Source organism: Lissotriton vulgaris, chromosome 7 (assembly GCF_964263255.1).
Source record: "Lissotriton vulgaris chromosome 7, aLisVul1.2, whole genome shotgun sequence".
Taxonomy (NCBI): domain Eukaryota; kingdom Metazoa; phylum Chordata; class Amphibia; order Caudata; family Salamandridae; genus Lissotriton; species Lissotriton vulgaris.
The window spans coordinates 1,565,814,759-1,565,839,398 of NC_141695.1; the positions used below are offsets into that span (position 1 = coordinate 1,565,814,759).

Sequence of the window (24,640 nt, forward strand, 5' to 3'; positions counted from 1 at the left end):
GTCTCCTATGGTGCCGTCTGGAACGGGTGGAGGACCTGTGCCTGCTCCTCGATCGTTCTCTCCGTCTGGAGCGAGACTTTGATCTCTTGGGCCGGGGTGGCCGACTTGGGCTTACGTGGTTCCTTAGATTTAGGAGTCTTCTTGGGAGGGGTCGGGAGCCCGGGCAACGAGACCGACCTCGGTGGAACCGGTGGAGGCTTTTCAGGCAGAGGAGGCAACGGAGGAGGGGTAGGAGTCCTCGGACGCGGGCCTCTAGGTAACGGAGGAGGAGGTGGAACAAACTTCTTTGGAGTATACACCTCCGAGTACACCGATCCCGGTGACCCACCATCCTTCCCGGGCTGAGGGGAGCCCCCCACAGCCCTAGGCCGCGTAGTACGATCCCTCGACGCTGCTGACCGGTGTTCAGGCGTCGACCGTCGGCCCCTCGACGTCGAGCGTCCCTTCGGCGTCGACCGTCTCCTCCTCTTCGGTGTCGAACGGCTGCCATGTCTCGACGTCGATCCGGATCATCTCGACGACGATCCTCTGCGTCTTGACGGCGATCTCTTGCGCCTCGACGGCGATCGCCTCGACGTCGTCTTGGAGTGTCTCGACGTCAACCTCGACGGCGACCTCCTTCGCCTCGACGGCGAACGCTTCCGTCTCGCCGGCGACTGCTTCCGCGTCGACGGCGGGCTCGACGACGATGAAGCCTTGCGTCTCGACGGCGATCAACGGTATCGCCTCGGCGGCGAGCGTCGACGCCGGGCCTGTCGACGCCGAGAGCTCGACGTCGACGCCGAAGACAGCGACGATGACAATGTCTCTGTGTTCGACGGCGGCCTATGCAGGTCCCTCGACGTCGACGGGCGACGTTTCCTCGACCCAGAGCCCTGGGGAGACGGGGAGCCGGCCTTGGACTTCCCCCTCGACGCCTTGGTGGGTGCCACCGACCCAGACGGAGAATGGGGACGTGTGCTGGGCTTCCTGCCCCCGGGGAGCCCCCCAGGGGCCTCAGCATGGGCAGATGAAGCCCCTCCAGACCCACCTTGCGTCTTCTGTCTTCTTTCTTCTAGTCCCTGAAGCCTGATCTTCAGTCTGTCCTTCAGGGTCCTGCCAGTGAAACCTTGGCAGATCTCACACTCCTCAGGGATGTGGGAAGAGGGAAGGCAGAGGATACAGACCTCATGGGGGTCTGACTTGGCCTTCTTCCTGGAGCACTCCGGGCATTTGTCGAATAATGCAGGCATTATGGACGACCAAGGGGTGCAAGAAACCAAGAAGAAAGCTTTAAAGTACTTAAAAAGTACACAAAATCGAGTTTAGTGCAAAAAACACCAACAAAACCCTTGAAAAGGGAGAGCTCGATGCTCCAGGGTCCTGCTTGCAGGAGCCGGAAAAAAGAACTGAAAGTATGAGAGACCTGCAGGGCATTCTGGGATACTGTGAAGTTCTGGAAAGTTCTCTTAAAGGCACAGTACCCTCTTCTGAGACACATAATGGCAGCCTGTGGGGCTTGTCTGTCCATGTCTTCCTCTCTATATTCCAGAGGGGTTTGTACTGAAGACAATGGAAATCTGGACAGGCTTTGCTGTTTTTGTGGATTTTTGGTGGAATTTCTAGCTGAAGTACTGGACAGTGTAGCCTTTTATGGGCTGCATTATATGTCTTTCAATTCTCTCTTAAGTGTCTATGCAGTTCTGCATTTTTTCGACACTTTAGAGATTATTTTTGATTGCTCCGGGGTCCACGCACATGGGCGGGACTATTCACTAGATTATGACTATACACAGAGATCCCCTACTACAGAAGTAAAGAGTAGTGTAGTGAGTAGTAGAGAGTATTAGAGAGTCTTATTGTATTTGGTATTATTGATTATTAGAATTAGTATAGAGTTATAGTTCTAGATATGGAGTAGTAGATAGTAGAGAGTTATTAGTAGAGTGTGATTAGATTAGTAGAAAGTGTTAAATAGAGTAAGTAGTATAGAATGAGTAGTAGAGTTAGTATGGTTGCTTAGAGGTATAGAGTAGTAGAGTGAGTAGTTGAGCGAGTATTATATAGTTATTAGTAAAGTGTAAGTAGGTAAGTGAAAGTTCTAAAGTGTGAGTAGTGTAGTGTAATTTGTAAGGAACGAGTAGTAAAGAGTGAGTAAGTAAGTGGGAGTGGTAAAGTGTGAGTATTAAAGTGTGAGATAAACGGACAAGAAAACACTGGTGGAGAAGCACACAAGGGAGAGTGCAACATGGAACAGAGAAAGCAACACGAGTGCAGCAAAGGGGGTGGAAAACATAGCTACCCTCATGGATTGCTTCAACAAAGAGAAAAAAAGTAGTGCCTGAAATATAAGAAGTAGAAGGACGCAAGTAATGAGGCCACCCTCCAGAGGTGGAATAAACACATGAAGAGGAAGAAAAACACATAAGCTTACAAATAAGTAAGCAAATGAGAGTAACAATAAAACTGGCTAATGGCAAGCAAAAGGTGGACTCTCACCCCAATCAACCTTCACAATAGGTCTTTCGCAAACCGACAGAATACACTGTCTACGCAGGAGAGACCTAAAAATGTATAAAAGTGGAAGTGGGCTATAACCAGTACCACATGATTTATGCAGTGGTGGATGAAAGAAAAAAAAAATAATGACAATTTAACAGACTCGGGGATGAAGAGGTCTGACCCACAGCCCCTGTGTATTTGTTTGCATCTCCGTAGGTTATGATTTTTTTAAACAACTGGGTTGAGAAAAATATAAAGTTGTTTCCAACCCAGACTTAAAGAGTGAAAACGCAGAATAAGACAGACACATTTCAATGCAAGACAAAGTACATGTAGGCTTGTTTTCCTGCTGAATGCAACACTGCAGATGTTCCACCCAAGATGTTACTCTCAGGCTATTACTCTCTAGATGAAGGTGGAAAGAACAGGGATCATAAACTTGCGTTCCTGGCTTTCATGCGAGAATAACACTAATTGCAAATATTTTTCACTGTAGTTAATATATTTACATTTTCCTCGTAAGAATTTTTTTATATATATTTTTAGGGTTCATATTTTTGAATCACTGTGTTAAAATACAACAACCACTAGATGATAATACTACAGAACGGGGTACATAAATTCCCTTTAACCGAATATGCTGCAAATTTTGCCTTTCTTGCCACATCATTCGCTTTTCCTAGCTGCTTAATTTAGTGGACCACGAGTCATCCATCGTTATGTAGTTGCAGTGTTCTAGGCTTTTCTAGGGAAAATTCATTTGGAGCCATATTTATTGCAACCAATTTATTGGGCTCTACTTATCAAACAGATCAAAAAAGGTCAAGTCGCTTTTAAAAGGGCTACTCCTAATTTGTATCCGACAGTCTGCCTATGTTAAGGCAATAGTATCCATAATCCTCAACCACTACGGAGACTCTAGGAACGGGGGCAAAAATTACCAAAGGGGAAGAGAGAAAACAAAAACACAAGAGCAAGGGAAGAGGGACAGAAAATCAGGGAACAAACGGATGGGATGGGTGTGGGGGTGAGAGGAAAGAGGCAGAGTCTGGAGAGGGGCGGAGAGGGCAGGAGAGAAGATGTTCGAGAGTGAAAGAGACACACATTGTTCAGGGGAAAGCAAAGAGTAGCGGAGGAAGAATGAGCGGGAAAGGAGGATGAGAGGCTAGTGGCACAGTGTAAAGGTGGCAGGAGGCGCAAGAATGGTGGCGATACCAGTGACATGTACAACTATAACAGGGTAGGAAATGGCTTTGGTAAAGATAAAACTAAGAATCCGAGGGTCGTCCAGGCGAACAAAATGCACGACACTCAACGTCGCCCCCATTTTAGGCTTCTGTGAGATGAGCCCAAACAAGAATGAAAAACAGTTTCAAAGGCAGGGTGGCTTAAGTTTGGACCCTAATACCACATCCTCGAAGTGAGAGGGAAGACTCTCAGAGTATGAGGTACAGTGAGGCTGACAGCGGTGGCTGCACTCACTGCAGCTCCTGGAAGCATCGAAAGGGATGAGTGGTGACATTCCATGTGTTGTGCCAAGCAGCGCCGAGAGACCCGGGGGTGTGAAGCTGAGGAGGAGAGGAGAGAGTTGGGGAAGATCTGAAAGTGTCGCTGGCTCGCACAGACTCATCGAATGTGGTTTTGCAAGGCTGCCTGCAGCAGAAAGTAACCGCAGCCTTCCTGCAGCAGGATCTGATTAGAGAAGGCTTTCGAAATATCCGTGTGTGCATAAATAAATCTGAAAACCGCACTAGCCGGCAGGACGGTCGGTCCGGAGGAGATGGAGCAAGCGGGGCCCTTGTGTCCCCGGCTCCGTCCCCGGGGGCGTGAGGCCATGCCCGAGCCTGTCAGGTGGCGGGGGTGAGGGAGCGCTCCTGCCAGCAGGCGAGTTTGAACCTTAAGGTGGTCTGCCGCCGAGTGGGCAGGCTTTGGCCGACCCGGCACAGGCCGCACCGCGAGGGCCCAGGGACGGTGAACTGGGCAGCAGCAGACCACACGCGGCCGACTCAAGCTGCCTCTGTGTCAGTCACCGCAGCTGGCCTCAGACGGGCGCGGCGGCCCTCACCACAACCCCACCCCAGCTCTTCTGTAGCTTCACTAGCAAGGCAGAAGGAACCTGAAAATGAACATCATACCTTCCAACTTCAGATCATGAGCCTGGAAGAAAACCACCAGGAGTCGGCAAAGATACCGACCTCGTAAAGTACTCATGGCTTTTTCAACCTAATGCAGCAACCACCTGCAAAAGAACCAGACGGATGCCGCCTCAAACGGACACAAATTACTGGGCGATATCCTGCTTAATTAGCTTTTATCGCAGTGGGCGGGCGCGAGGGAGAACTTCAAGAAGGCACGGACAACGGGACGGCGAGAGGGAAGGTGTGGGGGGCGGGACTTAAAAAAAGACACGGAAACGCCCCCGAATCGCGTCCTGACCGGGAAAGAGTGATCTACAACCATGTCTTCCAATGGCTAGCCTCCATTTATGGAGCTAGCCAATGGAAGACAGAGGCGGGACAAAGCCCCATATTGTAGGAATATAAGTTTTTCGCCTGCGCGAACGCTGCTGCGCAGCTAGCCAGGCGAAACCTAAATTTTTTTTTTCTATTTTATTGCATTATGTGCGAAAGATTCTGTTTGTGCGTTATTAGAGACTTCATTTCCTTGAGATCGCTGGTAAAATTACATTGTTAATTATCTCAAACTTTCTGCTGCCAAGATGCACAAAATTAAAAATATAGTTTGAGTTTTAATCATTTGAATTGTGTCTTGAGAAGAAGGGCAGTGGCATGTTCAAGGCCAAAATGAACACTGCATGTGATACAGTGCTCTTTCTAATTATGCAACTTTGTTTTATTAGCTAGACTTTGCTAAAGAAAAGCAGCATGGCTCCCAAGCAACCCATATTTATGCCTTGCACAAAACCCATGCCTACTGATCACTTCAGAGAACTTTATTTCATGATTTTGTTAGAATAACACGATTACCTTTTTTTTTTTTAAACGCACTCTTATCCAACAACAGTATATTAGCAATACATTCTGGATTCACAACGCTGCTGACCAGGTTCTTCGTGTGTCAGGGAAGCTTGCTTACTTGCTGGCCATACTATGTGTGTTACATTTTGTGTGATATTGCCCGTGCCAAACATTCTGTGTGTGCTTGAGGAACGATGTTCTGTGTAGCTAAAACTCTTGCAGTCTGCACTGGTTCTGTGTGTTATATAAACTTTCGCTGTTGCTGTTTGTGCTGAGCATATGTGCATCACTGAACATAGCACTTTGCTAACTTTGGTGAATTCTATGTATGAGGAAAACTTGTTTTGCAGCTGTCCTATGCTATACATGTTTGTGTTTTGGAAAGCATCCACTGCTTCTCTCAAAAAATAAACTGCTGATGTTTGCAGCTATAATCAATTTAGGACATATTTCACACTGATATTCTAATGATCAACCTTGCTCATTTTTAGACCATTATTCCTAGTGGTATGAGATATGTAAAGCCGGTATGATGTATGTCCAACAAAATCAGATTGGTGCAGTGCCTGTTATTTGATGACTACAGACTCAAAATGTTTTCTGATTCTTTTTATGACCTTGCGATTATTAATTATAATTGATACTTAAGGTCTGATTATATGCTCTTGAGTAACCCCTCTTCTGATAGATTGAGTAATCTTTTAAATTTGAGGGAAAGCTATGCTTGCTCATTTTATTTGACTAGTGATCTGTGGAACAGAGAAGATCAAATCAAAGACAATAAGGGAGCTGCTTTCAATATTTAGAAAAATAATATGTGCCTTTAACAAAATCCGTAAATTGTTTGAATCACCAAATCAACCTGTTGTTTTTTTACCCAATGTTTTGGGGCAATTGAGCTCAAATGTTATTGTTTGGCTCAGATAATCTCAAATTGCTTTCTAGGCAGCTTGTGAGAGGTGGGCTTCCTTTCCCGATTAATTCGTTTTGCCTCACTAAATAGAATGTGGAGGTCCTGATCAAAGTGTGGCTTTCAAAAAAGCCAGCTGTATCGCAGAAGTTTGACATCTTAATGTACTATTGGTCATGCTGCCTAGGGCATGGGCCCTAAAAATAAGTGCGGCTCTCAAGCCAGCCAAGCATGCCTCAGAGGTATGATAAGCTGTAAAGTGCCTCAATTGAAAAACAAAAATAAAGGTTAAAGTAATGGTATAGTTAGGAGTGTTGAAACTACTAGTTAGTAGGAACCAATGTTAAAAAACTCAAAAAAACACAGAAATACACCAGTTAATGATTAGACAATTTACTATAACTTGCGCCTCCATCATGGACTGCTTTTTGACCTCACATATTCCCTTGGGGACCAGGGTACTCGTTAAAAACTTTGAGGAATATTGTACCTAAATGAATGATGACATCAATAATGTCATTTAACACATCATATGCGAGGTAAAATGGTGTTTAGATGTGCCTCACTTTGAATACAACATGTTAGCATTCTGGTTGTTCTTTAGAACTCTGTGGTGTAACTGCAGTTGATCACTTAGGATAAACATATCACTAAGCATGCTTCTGAAAATATCACTTTAAACGAAATAGTTGAGCTTACAGAGGAACTAGAAACTATACCGCCTGCACAATAGAAGAAATTCTAAAGAGGTTGCCACCTCTTATGTGAAATAATAACCTCCCAGAAAATTAATGTTGTTTGCCATAGTACATTTGCCTCTGGGGCACACAAAAATCATAGTATAGTGGGGGTTGTAATGACCAAGGTTTCTTTTGACTGTGACATCAACATGGTTGACAGACGTTCTTTGGATTTATTGTCTTTGACTTTGAAATGATTGTCTAGGGTCTCCATTACTATATTTCATGTAATCTATAAATGAGCCAACATGAAAAATAAAGAATCTGATACTTTACATCTGCTAGATATAATATTTACTGAGTATAACCCATTGTTTATCCCAGCGGCAGCTGTGGATTTTAATACCACATATGAGCTCATTAGTAATTTGGGGAATTTGGTGGAGGGGGACGAGAAGTAATGTGGCATCCCCAAACTTTCACCAGATTCACTAAAACGATGGAATGCAATGGCTTTACAGTTAGCTGTAGATGTAGAATATATTTTTCTCCATGAATGGATTGGGAATCGTTTAATTGGATTGGGAATCGTTTTATTGATATGATAATAATTGAAAGATAAGAGAGCGATCATGACCGACTGTCCTTGATTCTAAAAGTAATTTTTTATCACAAAGTCATAGGTTTTTCGCAAATGACACTCTTCAAACTCTGAAGGCATCTCCCTAGCTAACAACCATAGATGGGTTAGATACTTAAGTACTCGCTTCTTTCAATCTGTGGTACTATTGTACCTTGTCAAGAGGCTTTGGATTCTTCAAACAATGATGCCCACTCCTAGGTTTTGAATCACGTGGAAATATTTACATCAATGGCTACAGTTTTAAAAATGGAACTAAATTATCCCAGCAGGTTAACACATAAACATAATCTGTGTTATTTTAGTGTTTGCATAGAGCTAAGTTTAATTTGCAGCGGGACTTAAAAAAAAAAAAGACTGAAATATGTAGCACATAGCAATTTTAAAGAATGATTTCGAAACAGAATTAGGTGAGTTCGGAGCAGCAGCAGTGGTCTAATTTGCTGACAGCAACCAAGAAGAAAAATTCCCCACCCTCTTTGCATATTGTTGCTCATGGAAGGCCAGTGACTATTTGTAAACCTGAAATATTTATAAAACATAAAGTTTGAATGCAGCATTTCACCTCTTTACATACTCAGGATAATGCTATTGTATATGGTACGTAATTTTCTGGCTCTCTTAGATCTCATATGATTGCTGTGCTTGGTCCTCCTGTAAATGTCTTCTTGCTTCTATTTTGAGTCACAAAACTGGAAAAGTACCTGGTCTACATAAAATACCTTCAAACTTGCTTTAAAATAACCCTATATCTATGATCTTTAAATCCAACCAATCTCCTATGCTATAGCTCAAGAAGTCACTATTCTGTACGCATAGATTAGGAAGGAATAACAATTCATAGAAATGAAAAAATCCACATTATAACCCTGTTAGTTATAATATCATAAGTTTAATTGATAGTATCTAAAAAAAAAACAAATTTGTAAAATGGTGTTAGACAAGTTGAAGATCTGGCTGGATTAGACCAACATTCATTCTCTTTTAAAGGCGAGGTTTAGGTCCAAGATTGGTACTTCTAGCCAGGCCTTTCACTTTCTTGTTACTTTGATACTTTATTTGCAGTGTTGAAAAATAGTAGTGTTGAAAAGAGAAACACTTTATGTAGTGTTTGTTTCTACATTCGGCTTTTGATATTTCTCTCAGTTTGTTGGGCCATTGCTGATATGGGTATATCAGAGACTCTACTTTCTCTTGTTGTCTGCCTTTAGTCCAATATGTTGCTAAGGTTTGATGGAGCAAAATGGATAACCACTAATTCTATCATGGTCTATAAGAAGGTTTGGCAGGGATATGTTTTACCACCGGCACGTCTTACATTAGTTGTCAATGAAGCTAATGATTATCTTTATAGCTGCCACAATGATACACCTACTTTAGTTGGGCAGAAGATGTGTGACCTTCCATTTACTGATGGCACTTTCTTGATCTTTAAAGCCTCTATGGTTCTCCAACTTCTTGTTACCCGATTTTTAGATTTTTGTAAATTACTTGAAATTAACGCCTCAAAGACTTGGGGGCATATTTATTAAAAAACCACACTGCACAGCAAACCACCTTGAAGCTGTGTGATAGGAAAAGGGCAGGAATGCACCATATTTGACATCATATGATACATTCTTGTCATTTGCCCGTGCTGGCGCGCAATGTGCTGCCTAGCTCCAACACAGGCACCCTTGCACCATGCTGCAAGGGTGCCTGGTTGTAAGCAGGTTTGTTTTTGTGCAGGAAGGGACACCTTCCTGCACAAACACAATCTCCTGAGGCATTTTCCTCTTTCTTTGTGTGCTTCAGAATGCAGCACAAATGGAAACAGAAAAAAAATGAGGAGAAATAAAGATATTTGTATTTGTAATGCTTCACCTGGGGAGGTGTAGCATTTTGACGCATTCCCAGGTATACCAGCAATGGAAAATCTGGGAATGCATTAAAATCCGTGGGTGGATTCGTCAGAACACCCACACTCCACCCATGGAACACCTCCCTGGGGCTGAGTAACTCAACGTTACTTTAGATCACGGGTACTCAAAGTACGGCCCGCGGGCCTGTAGCGGGCCGGCAAGCCTTCCTTGGTGGCCCGCGGACCTTATAGACATCGCACCTGGGTTCTGTTTTTTAAGCTTCAGCAAACACCGCCAGTCGCAGCAGTGTGGAATCAGAGAGACCTCTCTGTGGGGCCGGGCGATTCCAGCCACAGTCAGAGTGGAGCTGCAGGGGCGCTAAGAGGTGAACAAAGCCTCATTAACACACAAATGGTCTTTTGAAGACCTGTGAAGTACTGTGGTGCGGCTGCGTGTGTGCCTGGGAAGCTGTGTCAGCCCGGGCAGACACACACAGGGGGAGGGGGGAGAGGACAGCAGGGACTGAGATCCCAGTGAGGTGAGAGGGCAGAGCAGGGAGTGAGAGCCCGGTGAGGTGGGAGGGCAGAGCAGGGAGTGAGAGCCCAGTGAGGTGGGAGGGCAGCAGGTAGTGAGAGCTCGGTGAGGTGGGAGGGCAGAGCAGGGACTGAGATCCCAGTGAGGTGAGAGGGCAGAGCAGGGAGTGAGAGCCCAGTGAGGTGGGAGGGCAGAGCAGGGAGTGAGAGTCCAGTGAGGTGGGAGGGCAGCAGGGAGTGAGAGCCCGGTGAGGTGGGAGGGCAGCAGGGAGTGAGAGCCCGGTGAGGTGAGAGGGCAGAGCAGGGAGTGAGAGCCCAGTGAGGTGGGAGGGCAGAGCAGGGAGTGAGAGCCCGGTGAGGTGGGAGGGCAGCAGGGAGTGAGAGCCCGGTGAGGTGGGAGGGCAGCAGGGAGTGAGAGCCCGGTGAGGTGGGAGGGCAGAGCAGGGAGTGAGAGCCCGGTGAGGTGGGAGGGCAGAGCAGGGAGTGAGAGCCCGAGTGAGGGAGGTGGGAGGGCAGAGCAGGGAGTGAGAGCCCGGGTGAGATGGGAGGGCAGAACAGGGGGTGAGAGCCCGGTGAGGTAGGAGGGCGGAGCAGGGAGTGAGAGCCCAGGTGAGGGAGGTGGGAGGGCAGCAGGGAGCGAGAGCCCGGGTGAGGTGGGAGGGCAGCAGTGAGTGAGAGCCCGGATGAGGTGGGAGGGCAGAGCAGGGAGTGAGAGCCCAGTGAGGTGGGAGGGCAGCAGGGAGTGAGAGCCCGGGTGAGGGAGGTGGGAGGGCGGCAGTGAGCGAGAGCCCGGGTGAGGTGGGAGGGCAGCAGAGAGTGAGAGCTGGGTGAGGTGACAGAAGGCAGCAGGGAGTGAGAGCCCGGATGAGGGAGGTGGGAGGGCCGCAGGGAGTGAGAGCCCGGGTGAGGTGGGAGGGAGACAGAGGGAGGGAGGGAGACAGAGGGAGACAGACAGTGGGAGACAGACAGAGGGAGAGAGCGAGACAGACAGAGGGAGGGAGACAGATAGAGGGAGAGAGGGAGACAGACAGAGGGAGGGAGACAGACAGAGGGAGGGAGACAGACAGAGGGAGGGAGCCAGACAGAGGGAGGGAGTGTGACAGACAGAGGTAGGGAGACAGAGGGAGGAAGACAGACAGAGGGAGACAAACAGAGGGAGAGATACAGACAGAGGGAGGGTGACAGGCATTAGGACACAGATAGAGGGAGACAGATGGAGGGAGAGAGGGGAGGAAAGAGAGGTGAGACAGAGAGAGACAGAGGGAGACAGAGTGAGTGAGGCAGAGGGAGACTGAGTGAGACAGAGAGAGAGGGAAGGAGGGGACGAGAGAGAGAGATAGAGGAAGGGAGAGGGAGGGAGAGAAAGAGAGAGAGAGAGAAAGAGAGATGTGTGTGTGTATGCTGGGTCTGTTGGCTCAGTGGATGAAGGCGTCCGCTGCAGGGGCCTGTGTTCAACTTCATGGTCACAGTTTTTTTATCTCTAGCCCCTCACCCACTGGCCCGCCTCCACCGGTGCGGCCCTCGGCCACAAACCACACTGTAAATTCGGCCCCCGAGAGAAAGTTTGTGAGTACCCATGCTCAAGATTTATCAAGCCACTCAGAACCAAACAAGGTGGGCTTGCGTGGCTTGATAAATCTAACTTAACAGTTGCGTCACTCTTGCACCCCATTGTGTGGTGTCAGGGCGATGCAACTCTTTGATAAATATTTCCCTAAATGTACGACTCTTACCCAACAAAGATCTTTTCCAGGTAGTTTATTCTTAAATGATACATCTTTAAAAAAAAGTTACTGAGTTTGATTACTAGAGGATAAAATTGGCAGATAGTGTGTCTTAGTCAGCTCAGATACTCAAGAGTCAATTGATTGTGATGCATAGAATAAATGCAATAAGCAATCTAATGGCAATGTAATTTTTTTTTTAATGATTATGTTTTGACACAGTAGACTTTGTTTAGATTACCCAAGAAAACACAAAGCTATATCTTCTTCAAAACTACTAGACAACAGTGGGCTTCAAACTACTTATCATATTTTCTAGGTTCAAGTAAACTCCTGTCATGTCATGATAAAAAAGCAAAATCGACTTATCTCTAATAGAAGTCTTTTTTATTTACAAAACAGGTGAAAGAAAGCATTGAACAAATTGCCTGCCTCTGTCAGTCCGAAGTCGAGGAAGTGCGGAATACTGCAAGAGGGACTGTCATGGCATTCGGTAAACAACCTCACTTGGAATCAAATATCTTAACTAAGTTGTAGGAAGGTACTGCATGAGAATTATGAGAATTGTGACCAGTTTGCTCATTTGATCTTGGAACATTATCCAGAAAGAAAAGTTCAACATTTAGGAATAGGATCTTTGTATATAAGATATATTGCCATATTAGGGATTTTAATTGAGAGGGATGTAAATAGATGGTGATCAACCATGTTTTGTTACTTCTCTAGACTATTCCAGAGGTAATATCTAAAAGTTGGTGTCTTGGTAGATCTCTGCCACTAAAATAATAGTCATTGGTCGACGTACTGTCAAAGACTAATTTTAAGGCTAACACTCTGAAAGAAACAAAAACTCCTGTATTAACGTTCTTTGGAATAGGTAAACGAAGACGTGTAGTCGATATATAACTTTAGGTCACCTAGTGATAATATTTATGAAATTTGATGGCAGTTAAGAAATGTAAGACGCATTAATGTTTACATTTTTTACTGATTCCACCAAAATCACAAATCTTACTTTGGCTAAGGTTTTACTCTTGGCAAATATAGAGCTTGAAGTTGAAATGTGCTTCCCTGCACATCTGGCTAACTCACCAAGCTGGGCATCCTTGCCAGGACCTTTGATGTGAAATGTTACTCCATGTAGCAAGCTACAGATCTCTCTTACCAAACAGCAGTCTAGATTTCTCCACGTAAAGGGTCCCCTGCATGACTTTGGTAGTTGTCTGCATAGATGTTCTACCTTTCATCACCAAGCTTTAAAAAGTGCAGGCGTGCTCCCCTGTCTTAGTGAGGTAAAGTCATGCAGTTTAGTGCCATCTTTATGAGAGAGCCCGCATTTACAGCTTTTTTGGCGACATTAAAATAACTTCTCCTCACTTCCAGGAGTTATTCAATCAACATTAGGCTGGATGACTTCATAAAAACAATTTGTAACTTTTTCTGATTTTGTTTAACCCCTTCGATGCTCATGACGGTACGGTTCCGTCATGAGCATCGGTTGAGCTGTGCTCATGACGGAACCGTTCCGTCATGACCACGCCCGTTTTCATTAGGGCTCAGCACCGGCGGTAAATCTTACCCGCACGGATGTGGTTAACAAAAGGGAAATTAAATTGGGTGCAGGCAGGGCCTGGCATCCATCTTTACTCTCCAGACCCTTATATGATGCATTGAAATAAATGTGCCTCCTTACAGACTTTTCAATGCCTGTAATTGTACCAGGTTGAAGCCAGGATTTCCTATGCTTTTATGCATATATCCAGAAAGACCGTAATAGTTTTCAAAAATATGATTTTTTAACTATACAGGATCTTACCTATGGACATGGATTGCAAAGCCTAGAAATAAGTAAAGGTCTTTCATTGCATCATGCAAGGAAAGACGAGTAGGCATGGCCAACAGCCTATTTCAGGAAGCTTGGTTTTCTGTTTGCGTGCATGGCTTTTAAGGAGTGGAGACTGCAGGTTACAGTTTCCTATCATTGTCACCCCTCCTAAATAGCTAGAAATATCATGTAGGTAGAGAAGATGTTAGTGCTTCATTTGTGCCAGTGATTGCAGGTGGTGGACACCGGCACTCATTTTCGGGGATCGGGACTTATTTGTCCCCATAAAACGTTGACTCTCAGGAAGAGAGAAAAGAAGAAAAGGGAGAAGGAATGAGGATGGACAGTGAAAAAAGGCCGAAAAAACCTGGAAGAGTGAGAAAAAGAGACAGGACGTTTTGTCATATGAATTAAGAGCTGGAATTGCAAATTTGAGGCTGACTTGTGTCTTAAAATGTTGAGCTGTCGCTGGAACCTTAAAGGAATGTGCTGCTTTGGGCTGGAAATAGAGCAGCATGTGTTGAAATCTTTAATTACATAGCAAGAAAGAACACAAACACTTAATACAAAGATATAACCATATACAAATACCACATAACAAATATGCACAAATATTATTGTCACACAGCACAGCGCCATAATGTAGTCTCACTTACCGACTACTAGGCGTGTTTTTAATTTTGACACCTACACTATCCTCTATAAGCAATTCCTTTAGTCTAGGTAGTCAATTTTAGTAAGCACTTTTTCTGTAGCACTGCGCTTCCTTTTTGTACCTTTTTTTGTACTATACATTGAGCATGGCTGTGGCTAAATGCGCCGCTTTCTATTTCCGCACCGTCACTCGATGGTATGGGTGGTGCAGGGAACGACTGCCTATTCCCATATGATGATATGCCGCCACGAGGGTGGTCTGATGGGATTTTCTTAGCCCAGTTAGACTCTATACACTTTTTTTCACACATGCATCCGTGTGATCCGCGTTCACCCTTCAGGACAGCACACCACTTATGGACCTGGTCTTCTCTTTCTGTGTTGTTTATCTTGAGTACAGGGGTATGAGTTGACAGGTGGATAAATTATTTCCCCTTTTGACCCTCCGCACATTTGTTTTTTCACACATTATCAACCCCACAAATCTGCTTTCATAATACTGTAGTAAAAGGTGTGAGCACCATGCACTGCCATATACGTCATCATGAACATGTAATAGCATCAGTCAAAGGGGCTTATAACAAGCCCCTTGCGCCACCAAGCATCACTTTTTATCATGATCCGGCAGCGCAGAGTGCAGACCCATATCTATGAGGCCATGCAAAGCCATGGTGTAAGACAACCCAGAGCAAGTCGCTGTGTTGCCTTACCCGGCATCAGGAAGCCATACCATGGGCATTGCGGTGGGTGGTCCCATGCTGCACCCATGGGTTTTGACGCATTCCTAGATTTGCAGGGATCTGTAAACCTGGGAATCGTCAAACCTGTACACCTGCCCAGGGCAGGGGCAATGGGGAGAAATATGTTTATTTCTCCTTGTTGTTGTCCTCTTTTTATGTGTGCTGCATTCTGCAGCAAACATGGAAAGAGGTAAACGCAGGCATGGATTTTTTTGTGTGCAGGATGGCATCCCTTCCTGCACAAAAACAATCCTGCCAACACCGCAGACACCCTTGCATCATGCTGCAAGGGTACCCTGCATTGGTGCTGGGCACCATATTGTCTGCTGCGCAGGCTGAGAGGACAGGAATGCTCCATATCTTGTAAATACGGTGCATTCCTGACCTTTTGATTTGGTGTACGGCAGTGCAGTACAAACACTTGCAGCACTGTCCTATGCCAAATCATTGTAAATGAGGCTCAAAATGTTTTGTGATCTGGCCCAGGAAGGGTAATATGATGGAAGACAGACACACAAGGTGGGATAAAGACAAGGCAGGCTTGGTATTCAGCAACCCTGTTAATCAGAAGCACATGTAATGGGCTCCAAAGACAAGCTTTTGGCCCCAACATTTTTTTTAAAATAAGTTAGGCATTGGAAGAAACTATTTATTTAATGCACAATTTCTATGAAAATCGTATATCCATTTCAATCTGATATGTACAGATACAATGGAACAGGCATGGCCCGCTTCAGATGTCACTATACAGTAACACAGGACAGCCTCATCTTAATTTTTAGAAATACTTTGAATTAACTACGTTTAATTTGAAATATTTCCGTTTTTTAAATATCGTATTTAGTTGACATGAGCTGGAAATATGTTTTAATCGGTTATCATTTGTTCGCAGGAAACAAACGACGCCAGAACTTTGAGAAAAAAGATAAACTCTGCAGCGAGCTACAAGGAACACTATATCAGGACGACGAAATTGAAATAACCATTTTTTAAATAGCCACGACTGTGGACAGAGAATTTTATAATCTGGACGCACATGTGTTTGTATTATGGTATACTTAATATGTATATGGAATATATTTGTGTTTTTACAAATGTACATACATGCCAGCCTAAATCAGAAAAGAACACACCTTGGTCTTTTGCTTAACGGAGGGTAGATGTCAAAAGCATTGAGCATTGACCGAGATTATCACCTGTCCAAAGAAGACACCTGAAACTCATCCAGAAAATACAAAGAACATAAACATTTACTTAACATAGTAATATGTAACAGAGAAAAGCACCCAGATTAAGGTTTACTTGGACGGTTGCAAGAGATTGACCAACGATGACCGCAGACTCGTTACCTGAGTTGAAACCAAAATTATGGATTCCGTTGTATGCTGCCTATTGTAATGCACAAGGAAACACATTTTTACAGTTAATTTGCATGTGCTGTTTGTGGAATTCATGACTAGTCTGATGATGTAATACGGGGTTTCAAAAGATCTATAATGGAAGATAATAGAAACAACATTTTACTGGGCGGTGTCAAGTGATGGTATGTATACTTTCTGGTCCTGTCTGGGAAACATAGAAAAATTAAATTTCAGAAGAATCAGAACAGATCCACTTAGCTACTAAGGTGATTTAAAAGATGGGAAGCTCTTCCTCCACAGATAAAAGCAGAGCTTTCATGTGTAAGTGACCAGAAAGACCCTGCTATGCGTAAATGCATAAACCTACTCAGCAAAGATCTATAGGCTAAAATATTGGCTCCATGATCGGCACACCAGGGCCCGCATAATACAATGTGCCTCGGGAGAGCAAAGGGTGTGTGTGCGACTCTGGGCGCCCCAAGGCACAATGCTATTACAGAAGGGCCACAGGCGCGTGTGCATCCCCTTCTGTTAACCAGATAGCGCCGGCACACATGTAGCTCCAGCGCTATCATGAGAGGGCATTCCTTCAGTTGCTTGGGGGCCTTGCCCCATGCAAACAAGGGAATCACTTTGCCTCTGCGCCAATCCCGTATTAGGTGCAGAGGCAAGCATGCCTTTAAGAGGCGCACTGAAAGTGCATTACACAAAGGTGGTGCACTTTCAGTGCTGTCTCCTAAAGGCAAACCTCTGGGGGCGGAGAAAGGGGGTCCCATGAGGGGCATCCCACTGCAGGCAGGTGCAGCCATTTACTGCACCCACTTGCAAAGGGATCTCTAATCCCCCTTAAAAGTGCAGGTGGGTTGCCACATGCACAGTGAATCACCGAGTAGCTTTTAACCGCATCGCTGCGGCGGCTTTTCCCGCTGTGTGCGGCAATTTTGAAAAAGCCGCGTTACGTGACGAGCTCAGCTCGTCATCAGCATAGCAGCGCCGTAGCTGATGACGAGCTGAGCTCGTCATCAGCAGCGAAGCGGCCAGCTGCTCACAATTTCATTTGAATGCTCTGTGTTCAGGGCCCAGAGCAAGTTCGCGGCTGCCCTGGGGACATATCATTCATTCTAATACGATGCAATTTCCTCATTTGTGTATGATGCACCATTTGAAAGGTGCGCCGCGGCGCAAACAAGGAAAGTGACCCATATTCATAATACTGCCCCAGGGGTGTTGGGTGGTTTGACTGCATAATAATTGTTACTAAATTGGACAGTCACAACACTTTGTCTATCAAAATGTGCATTTATGAAAAAATTCTTCTGCAGAGACCTCGTCTTGCATACAGCATTGCAAACAGCACAGTACATCTGTACCCAGACATCCCCTTTGACTTCCCGCCTCTTTCCGCCTTTATTTTATCCAAGACCTGTTCTTGGTATGCTCCACAAAAGCAAAGACGTAAACCATGCACGTCTACATCATGCAAGCTTTACTAACATATCCTCTGTTGTTAAATAAAAGTGTATTGATTAGGAAAATATTTTCCAATTTCTATTACAGCTCCTTATACATATCAGTCATTTGATACACATTTTAGGTCATTGCATCAAGTTCACTTGTTAAGGATGCTAGAGTTATAATATCTCTAATATGACAAGAAGTAGAAAAGCATACAGCAGAAAACAAAATTCCCTTCATGAAAGATTTTGGGAAATTGCCTACTGTGAGTAGTTTAGTATAGGATTTCAGTTACTTTCTTGTTATCAGTGGCGTAGTTAGGGGGGATGAGGGGGCGGTCCGCCCCGGGTGGTACTGTTTTTGGGTACAGTGAAGGTGAGCAAGTTGTGTCTATCGAATACCACCATCCTTCTGCCCCCAAAGAACAAGTCATCCGTTGGCCACCCGTCCCCGCCCCCTTCCACCACCACCCCCGCTATTACCTGCACCAGGTGGCAAAGTTAAAGTTCACCCCGGGTGGCAGTAGGTCTATCTACGCCACTGCTTATTATCTGTTACTTTCATGCCTGAGTGACCTGCCTACGTCAGTACCACATTCATTGATAACCTATGACTGAAAGACCCTGGGTGCATGCATCCTGAAGCTTCTATTCTTTGAGGTTCCCACATCCTGCTTGCATTGAGCAGAGAACCAATGACTAGGAATAGTGTAGTGTATTTTGGCTCATGGGCGCTACCCATACAGAGAAGAATGCACATGGTGAACAGTTGATGTGGCACTCTCTGTGTGGCACATGTTGTGTAAACCATACATTTGTTAACAGTGAACTCACTTTCAATTCACCTTGACTTGTGAGTACAAAAGCAAGATCCTGACATATTTGTTTCTGTCTCATGGAAACAGGTGATATTGCAGAGCGATATTATACTAAATGTGCCCGCTTTAGATTTCCAAAGACGTAGGGCTCAACGAAATCTAGTGAAATAAATAAATCTGAAATTAGGCACGGCTTTGCAGACCAATATATATGGGGCAACAGGAAGAAGCAAAAAAAGTCTAGTGATTGATTTTTAATAAACTAATAACACTTAGGGCCGGATGTTAAAACTTTTTTTAAAGGTGCAAAAGGCCAGAGTCGCAGAATTGGTCCATTTGCGACCACAAAAAGCATATTTAAATGAGCAAAATACGATTCCCAAACCACAATTTGTATTAGCTATTCATTATTTGGAAAGGGGGCGTTTAGAGCGTTCCTTCCAAATACCTATTGCCAGTAGTGTGTATTAGTATATTCCGGTCGCAAAACATTAATACTATATCATCAATTGAACAGTAGTGGTAACCCATTCGCAAAAAATATCACTTGAACATTCTCAAAGGGGAAGGGGTCCAACCTCTTGCCCCTTGAGATTGTTAAAAACATTTTTTTTAAATAGGCAGTGCTCCCATGGGCGACCTACCACTCTTAAAAAAATTAAGCTACATTTTTCATTTTTCGTTTTAAACGCATTACATTTTTCTTTAAGGAAAACAGGGTGATTTAAAAAAACATATTTTTTTTATATTAAAAAGCAATCTCAGACATGGTGGTCTGCTCACCTCAACAGTCCACACTATCCCTGTGATGGTTGTCATTCCTAATGGGTCGCAAATTGCGACCTACCTCATTAACATTAATGAGGTAGGTCAATTTGCGACCAACTAGGAATCTCTAAATAAGAAATACAACTTTCATACATTTAGAATAACGATTACCAAGTAACGATTCTGAAAAAAAGCTATTTGGAAATCGCTGTCTTAAAGGTATGTACATCTGGCCCTTAGTCCTGTATTGTATGGGAACTTACAATCATATCCATCCTGGTATTAACTGTTCGTATAAATCAGTGTACTGAGGTAACAATGCATGCAACGTGTGCAACAAACCTATGCACATGTTATATTCCAGTTTTTGCGAATAGATGTATATTGGGTGCAAAAGCACACCCAAGACTCAGCACAATTGTTATGTGCATCAAGTCGGTTTTTAAATCACTGATTGCTCATGGACATTTTAGATGTCACAAGTGCTTCATTTGTGCTAGCGCTGCAGGCGATGGGCACCGGCAATCATTTTTAGTGATCTGAACTTATTTTTCATCAGACTTTGACCCACAGTAAGAGAGAGAAAGAAAGAAAGGAGAGAAGGATGGAAGGGGAAAACTGAGAAATCAGGGTGAAAAAGAACCCCCAAGATATGAGATAAGAGACATTAAGGGGCCCATTAGGATGGCGGGCGGTTCGCCCCAGCCAGACCGGCGATAGCCACCGCCGGCATTGGCGGGGGCGAACCGCCCGCCATCCGCCACGGAATGACCTCCCGCCATATTAGTATGGATGGGGGGTCCGCGGCAGACAGAAAGCTACCGGGGCAGAAAAGGGTTTCTATGGTGGCGGTGTCTGTCAGACACCGCCAGCCATATTAGGATGGGTTTTTCCTAATGCCTTTCCGTGGCGGCAATGCCGCCATGAAAAGGCATGTGGAGTCTGCATTGGGGGCTCGATTCGGGTCTCCATGGACTCTGGGGGGTGGGGGGTGCACATGGGGGTACCTATGGTACCCCCCAGTAGTTCCATGCACAGCATGGCAGGCACCGCGTGGTGTGCACTGCATGCCTTCCTGCGATTGTGGCGGGCGGTGCTGAGCACACCTCCCACCACAATGGTAGGAATGCACAGTGGCGGGTGCATCCTAATGCCATGCACAGGCACCCCGCCCTTATGGCGGGCGGTCCCTAGTACTGTCAGGATGGCGGGCGGGCAAAGTCTTCCTAATGGGGGGCTTAGTGTAGGGAAGTGGGTGAAAAAGACATGAGGTGGAATCAAGATTAGCAGTCTTGGTATTCACATCCCTGGCATTCAGCAGCACTGGCGGAAGGCTCCGAATTGAAAAATACCGGTGACCTTTGTAAGCCTGATTCCCTCACAGAAAAATCAGAGGACCACTATGGGAGTATTGTGAATAGAGTCGTACCCCCCGCAGGGAGGCCAAGTGATTTGTCACCAGGACGGAACTGCTGATTCTGCCACCCTGAATGTTTTCCCAGCTCGAAGGCCAGAGCAGAATGGGTAGGCGTGACCGACTCATGCCCTCATGGCTGCATGATACTGAAGGGGTAGATTCACAAAGAAAGTGGGTAAGTTATAGACAGAGATCTTGTCCTCTACCTGGACATAATTGTCTGACTTTCTAGTATTCGCAAACATTCCTGCATGAATGCCTAGAATGTTGTCCTAGATGCAGGTTTCGAGGTGCACTTCTGGGAGGGCCATACAGCATTCCCTACAGGATTCTGTTCCTGCTGTCAGATTACTCCATAGTGGAGCACTCCGCATAGGGAGAAAATGGTTCCCTGAGCAAATGCTCCTGTTCGTTCTCATCTGAAAACATATTTTTCCCTTTGTCGAAACCTTTTCCTACTCCCCAGCAATTGTGGGCATAAATGGGTTTATTCCTATGAGGAATTACTTTTTGAATTCCTGGTAGTTGTAAATTAAGGTACATTCAGATGCATCCTTGTTTATGACAGAATTTACCTTTGTAAATAGGTCCCCAGCCTCCTGCAATTTTTGTCGCCATTGACTTTTGGTTTCCAATCCAGCCCTTTTGGCCACAACATAAATCAGTAGATTAACCCCTTGTGCGCTGATGACGGAACCGCTCCGTCATCAGCTGCGGTTGCGCTGTGCTGATGACGGAGCGGTTCCATCATGCCCCGCCCGCAGCTCATGCGCGGCGCGAATTCCGCGCCTGCGCTGAGCGTTCTATTGAGCGGGCGGGGCCATGACGGAACCGCTCCGTCATAAGCACAGCGCAACCGACGCTGGTGACGGACCGGTTCCGTCACCAGCATACGCCCGCCGATCTTCCGCCCCGCCCCCTTAGCACTGCGGCGGAATAGCCGCCGCAGTGAAGGGGTTAATGATGAAATGTGTGTGCAACCTGCAGGTCCACAGATTTGAATTCTAGTGGGCAGATTCAGCCTTACCATCTCGTGGTATTGTTGGAATTTCACTATTTTGTTGGATAATTATAAAATAGCGCCAGAAAGCTGAGAATTGTGATAACTGCTATATAAAAACAGTATTGATTTATGAAAAGTTCAGCGATGATAAAGGTTGGTGCTCAGATTAAGATCTTTGAGATAAAGAGACAAGAAGCATAGGGTGGGTGTGAGGCGGTGGAAGAAAGAAGTGTGAAGTGGAATCTGGGCTAGGCAGCCTTGGTATTCGGCATTCAGCAGCACTGCTGACGTGCACCTAAGAAAAACTTTGAGGCTTACACGTATTTATTTCACAAATGTAGCACTAAATACATCTTGGCACAGGGGTCAATGCCCCTTTATTACCTGGGATCCATGAATAGAGAACAATGTTTCTTGCCCCACTACATATGCACACAGGGGCTTATTTATAACCCCCTACACCACCGGTGTGTCACTTTTTCCCCAAATAAAAAAGTGATGCAGCGCAAGTGGTGTGGCTCACTGGTTAGAGGCGGCAGATCCGGAAGCAGAGAACGGCCCGGAACCAGGGTTCAATTCCCGACGCGGCAGGGTCGTGGACCAGGGTCAGCGGACTCGATAATTCTCGCCTCGGTGCCTACTCTAACCAGGGATCACACTCTGCAACTCTGGGCATTAGCTTGCCTCATCTCCACAACGGCCCCCCACATTCGCCGGGGATGCCTGGCTCCACCTTGGAGATACCCAGTAGGGACCATCTCACAGGGATAGCCAGGACGGGTTCCCCAGCGGTCTACAGCGCCACGACGCCTCAGGGCAGCAGTGCGCTTTACAAGACACATACATACATACATACATACATAGGGTTTGTATATTAGCCCCATAATGTGTAAGACTCACTAAGCTCTTCGGTACTTTATTCGTCAAATAGGTAGTGAGCTATGGTTTACGATTGGTGGGTAATTTATTTCTGGTTTCATTAGTCACTCAATAGTGTACTATCTCTGACCCCAATAAGCACGAGGGCCCTAGTCTAATGCTAACACCTTCCCAGCTGTATACGCACCATGGAGACAAATCAATATAGGACATTAAGACATGTAGACCAAGTCCACATAATAGGAAAAGGTCAGAAACAACCGCATGTACAAGGTTTTAGCAAATACTGTGCACAGAGCATATTTTGAAGTTTCAAGAAGTCAATTGTGCCTTCAATAATCAGTGGGTGGGTACGTCCAGGGCTTTTCCTCCTGTCAATAGACACATTTTATTAGCAGAGCCAACGTGCACAACTACTGTGTACTTGTGAAACCTAGACCTACTGCCGAAAATACCAGTTCACCAGCATATTGTATATTTCATTTACCTGTCATTGTATATATGTATTTTAAACCCAAGGTGTCACCTGTAAAATGTAAGTATATGTTTAAAAATGACTAACATAGTAACCCTGTTACAAGAAAGTGTGACATTTTGAGACAATAAATATTTTCCAACTTGTTTCAAGGACTTTAAATAACATGGACTCTGGGAATGGGGTTTTATCAACCTAAATGTTTATGATGACTTAAAATATTGCTTTTTATATTGACACTTTTCAGAATTAAATTAACATACGTTCTCAGAATAGACAACTACAGAGAGATGAGCAAGGAGCAAATAATGTGCCGGTTGTACTGGTCTCCGACAATCCACAGACCTACTTACTGCAAACAGAGGGGCTTATTTACAAGCCGCTTGCAACACTTTCTTACTGCCGCTGCTTCACTTTTTGTGACACAGCGGCGGCATAAACAATGAACCACATTGCGGTCCATTTCCAATGTGACGCTTCTATGGAGTTGTGTCACCTTGTAAAGCCCTGCGCCACATTATACCTGCATCAGGTGTAATGTATGCTGGGTGGGCGTTCCCACGCGAGAAAGCCTCGTAGAAGAGACGCAGTGAAATGTACAAGATTTCACGGCGCCACTTCTAGGACGCCACTGCGTCAAAACCCTACGCCTGCTTGGAGCAGACGTAAGGAGTGACAGTGTATTAAGAATAGGCCTCCCCATGCATTGCTGGAGTTGCGTTGTACTTGTGACACGAGTCCAGCACTGCGTGCCTATTTGCACTGACATATGCGTCCGAAACTCGGACCCATCTGTCAGTCCATGGTGCGCCATATTGTAAATACGGCACATCCATGGTGGCACAAAAGTTTTGCACACAGGTGCAGCAAAACTAACGGACCGATGCGTCAGTTTCTTGTAAATAAACACCTGTGTTTCTAAATCATGACAAATGAATGCAAGAGAATACCCAGAGGCTACAAGTAGGCTTCTAAAGCAGGGCCAGTCCTGACTCTCAATTACAGAAACAGTAGTTATGAAGAATGTTGTTATAGGAAGTCATGTAATCACGTGAATATAACCCACAGAGCCCTGTAACATCACTGTGATCTCCACAATATAATTTCTTTCTTACAGGCAAGTTCTGATGTTACAGAAACATTTACTGCTCACATGAAATAATTCATTACAGGTTAGTTTTGGCATCACTGCGGCATCTCCAGCAGCCCATGGATTGCTGAGGATGTCCCCTTGCTTGCAGTGCAGTGACGGGGTGAGGACCAGGCTCAGGTCTAATATTTCTATTTTCAGTGACTAATAGATCTGCACCACAGCATGGAAGTGCCAGGGTGGCTTTTGATGACGTGTGCGCTGCTTTGTGGCTGGTTTAGACTTATCGTTGCCTCTAAATGAATGTATGGGAAAATGCGCTACTGCTCAGAAAAGCTGTAGCGACACATGTTAGACCGAATGACTTTT

At 45.2% G+C, this 24,640-nt stretch overlaps 1 protein-coding gene across 2 annotated transcripts in view; it reads left to right on the top strand.

The window, feature by feature from the left end:
• RIPOR3 (RIPOR family member 3) overlaps positions 1 to 17,902 on the top strand; it is a 471,988-nt gene extending 454,086 nt beyond the window's left edge. For both annotated transcript variants that reach the window (XM_086932462.1, XM_086932461.1), the window contains 3 exons: positions 12,190 to 12,280; positions 15,899 to 17,269; positions 17,409 to 17,902. In XM_086932462.1, the coding sequence (XP_086788588.1) occupies positions 12,190 to 12,280; positions 15,899 to 15,999 (192 nt within the window). In that variant the 3' untranslated portion in view covers positions 16,000 to 17,269; positions 17,409 to 17,902. The remainder of the gene's footprint in view (positions 1 to 12,189; positions 12,281 to 15,898; positions 17,270 to 17,408) is intronic.
• The last annotated feature ends 6,738 nt before the right edge of the window (positions 17,903 to 24,640 follow it).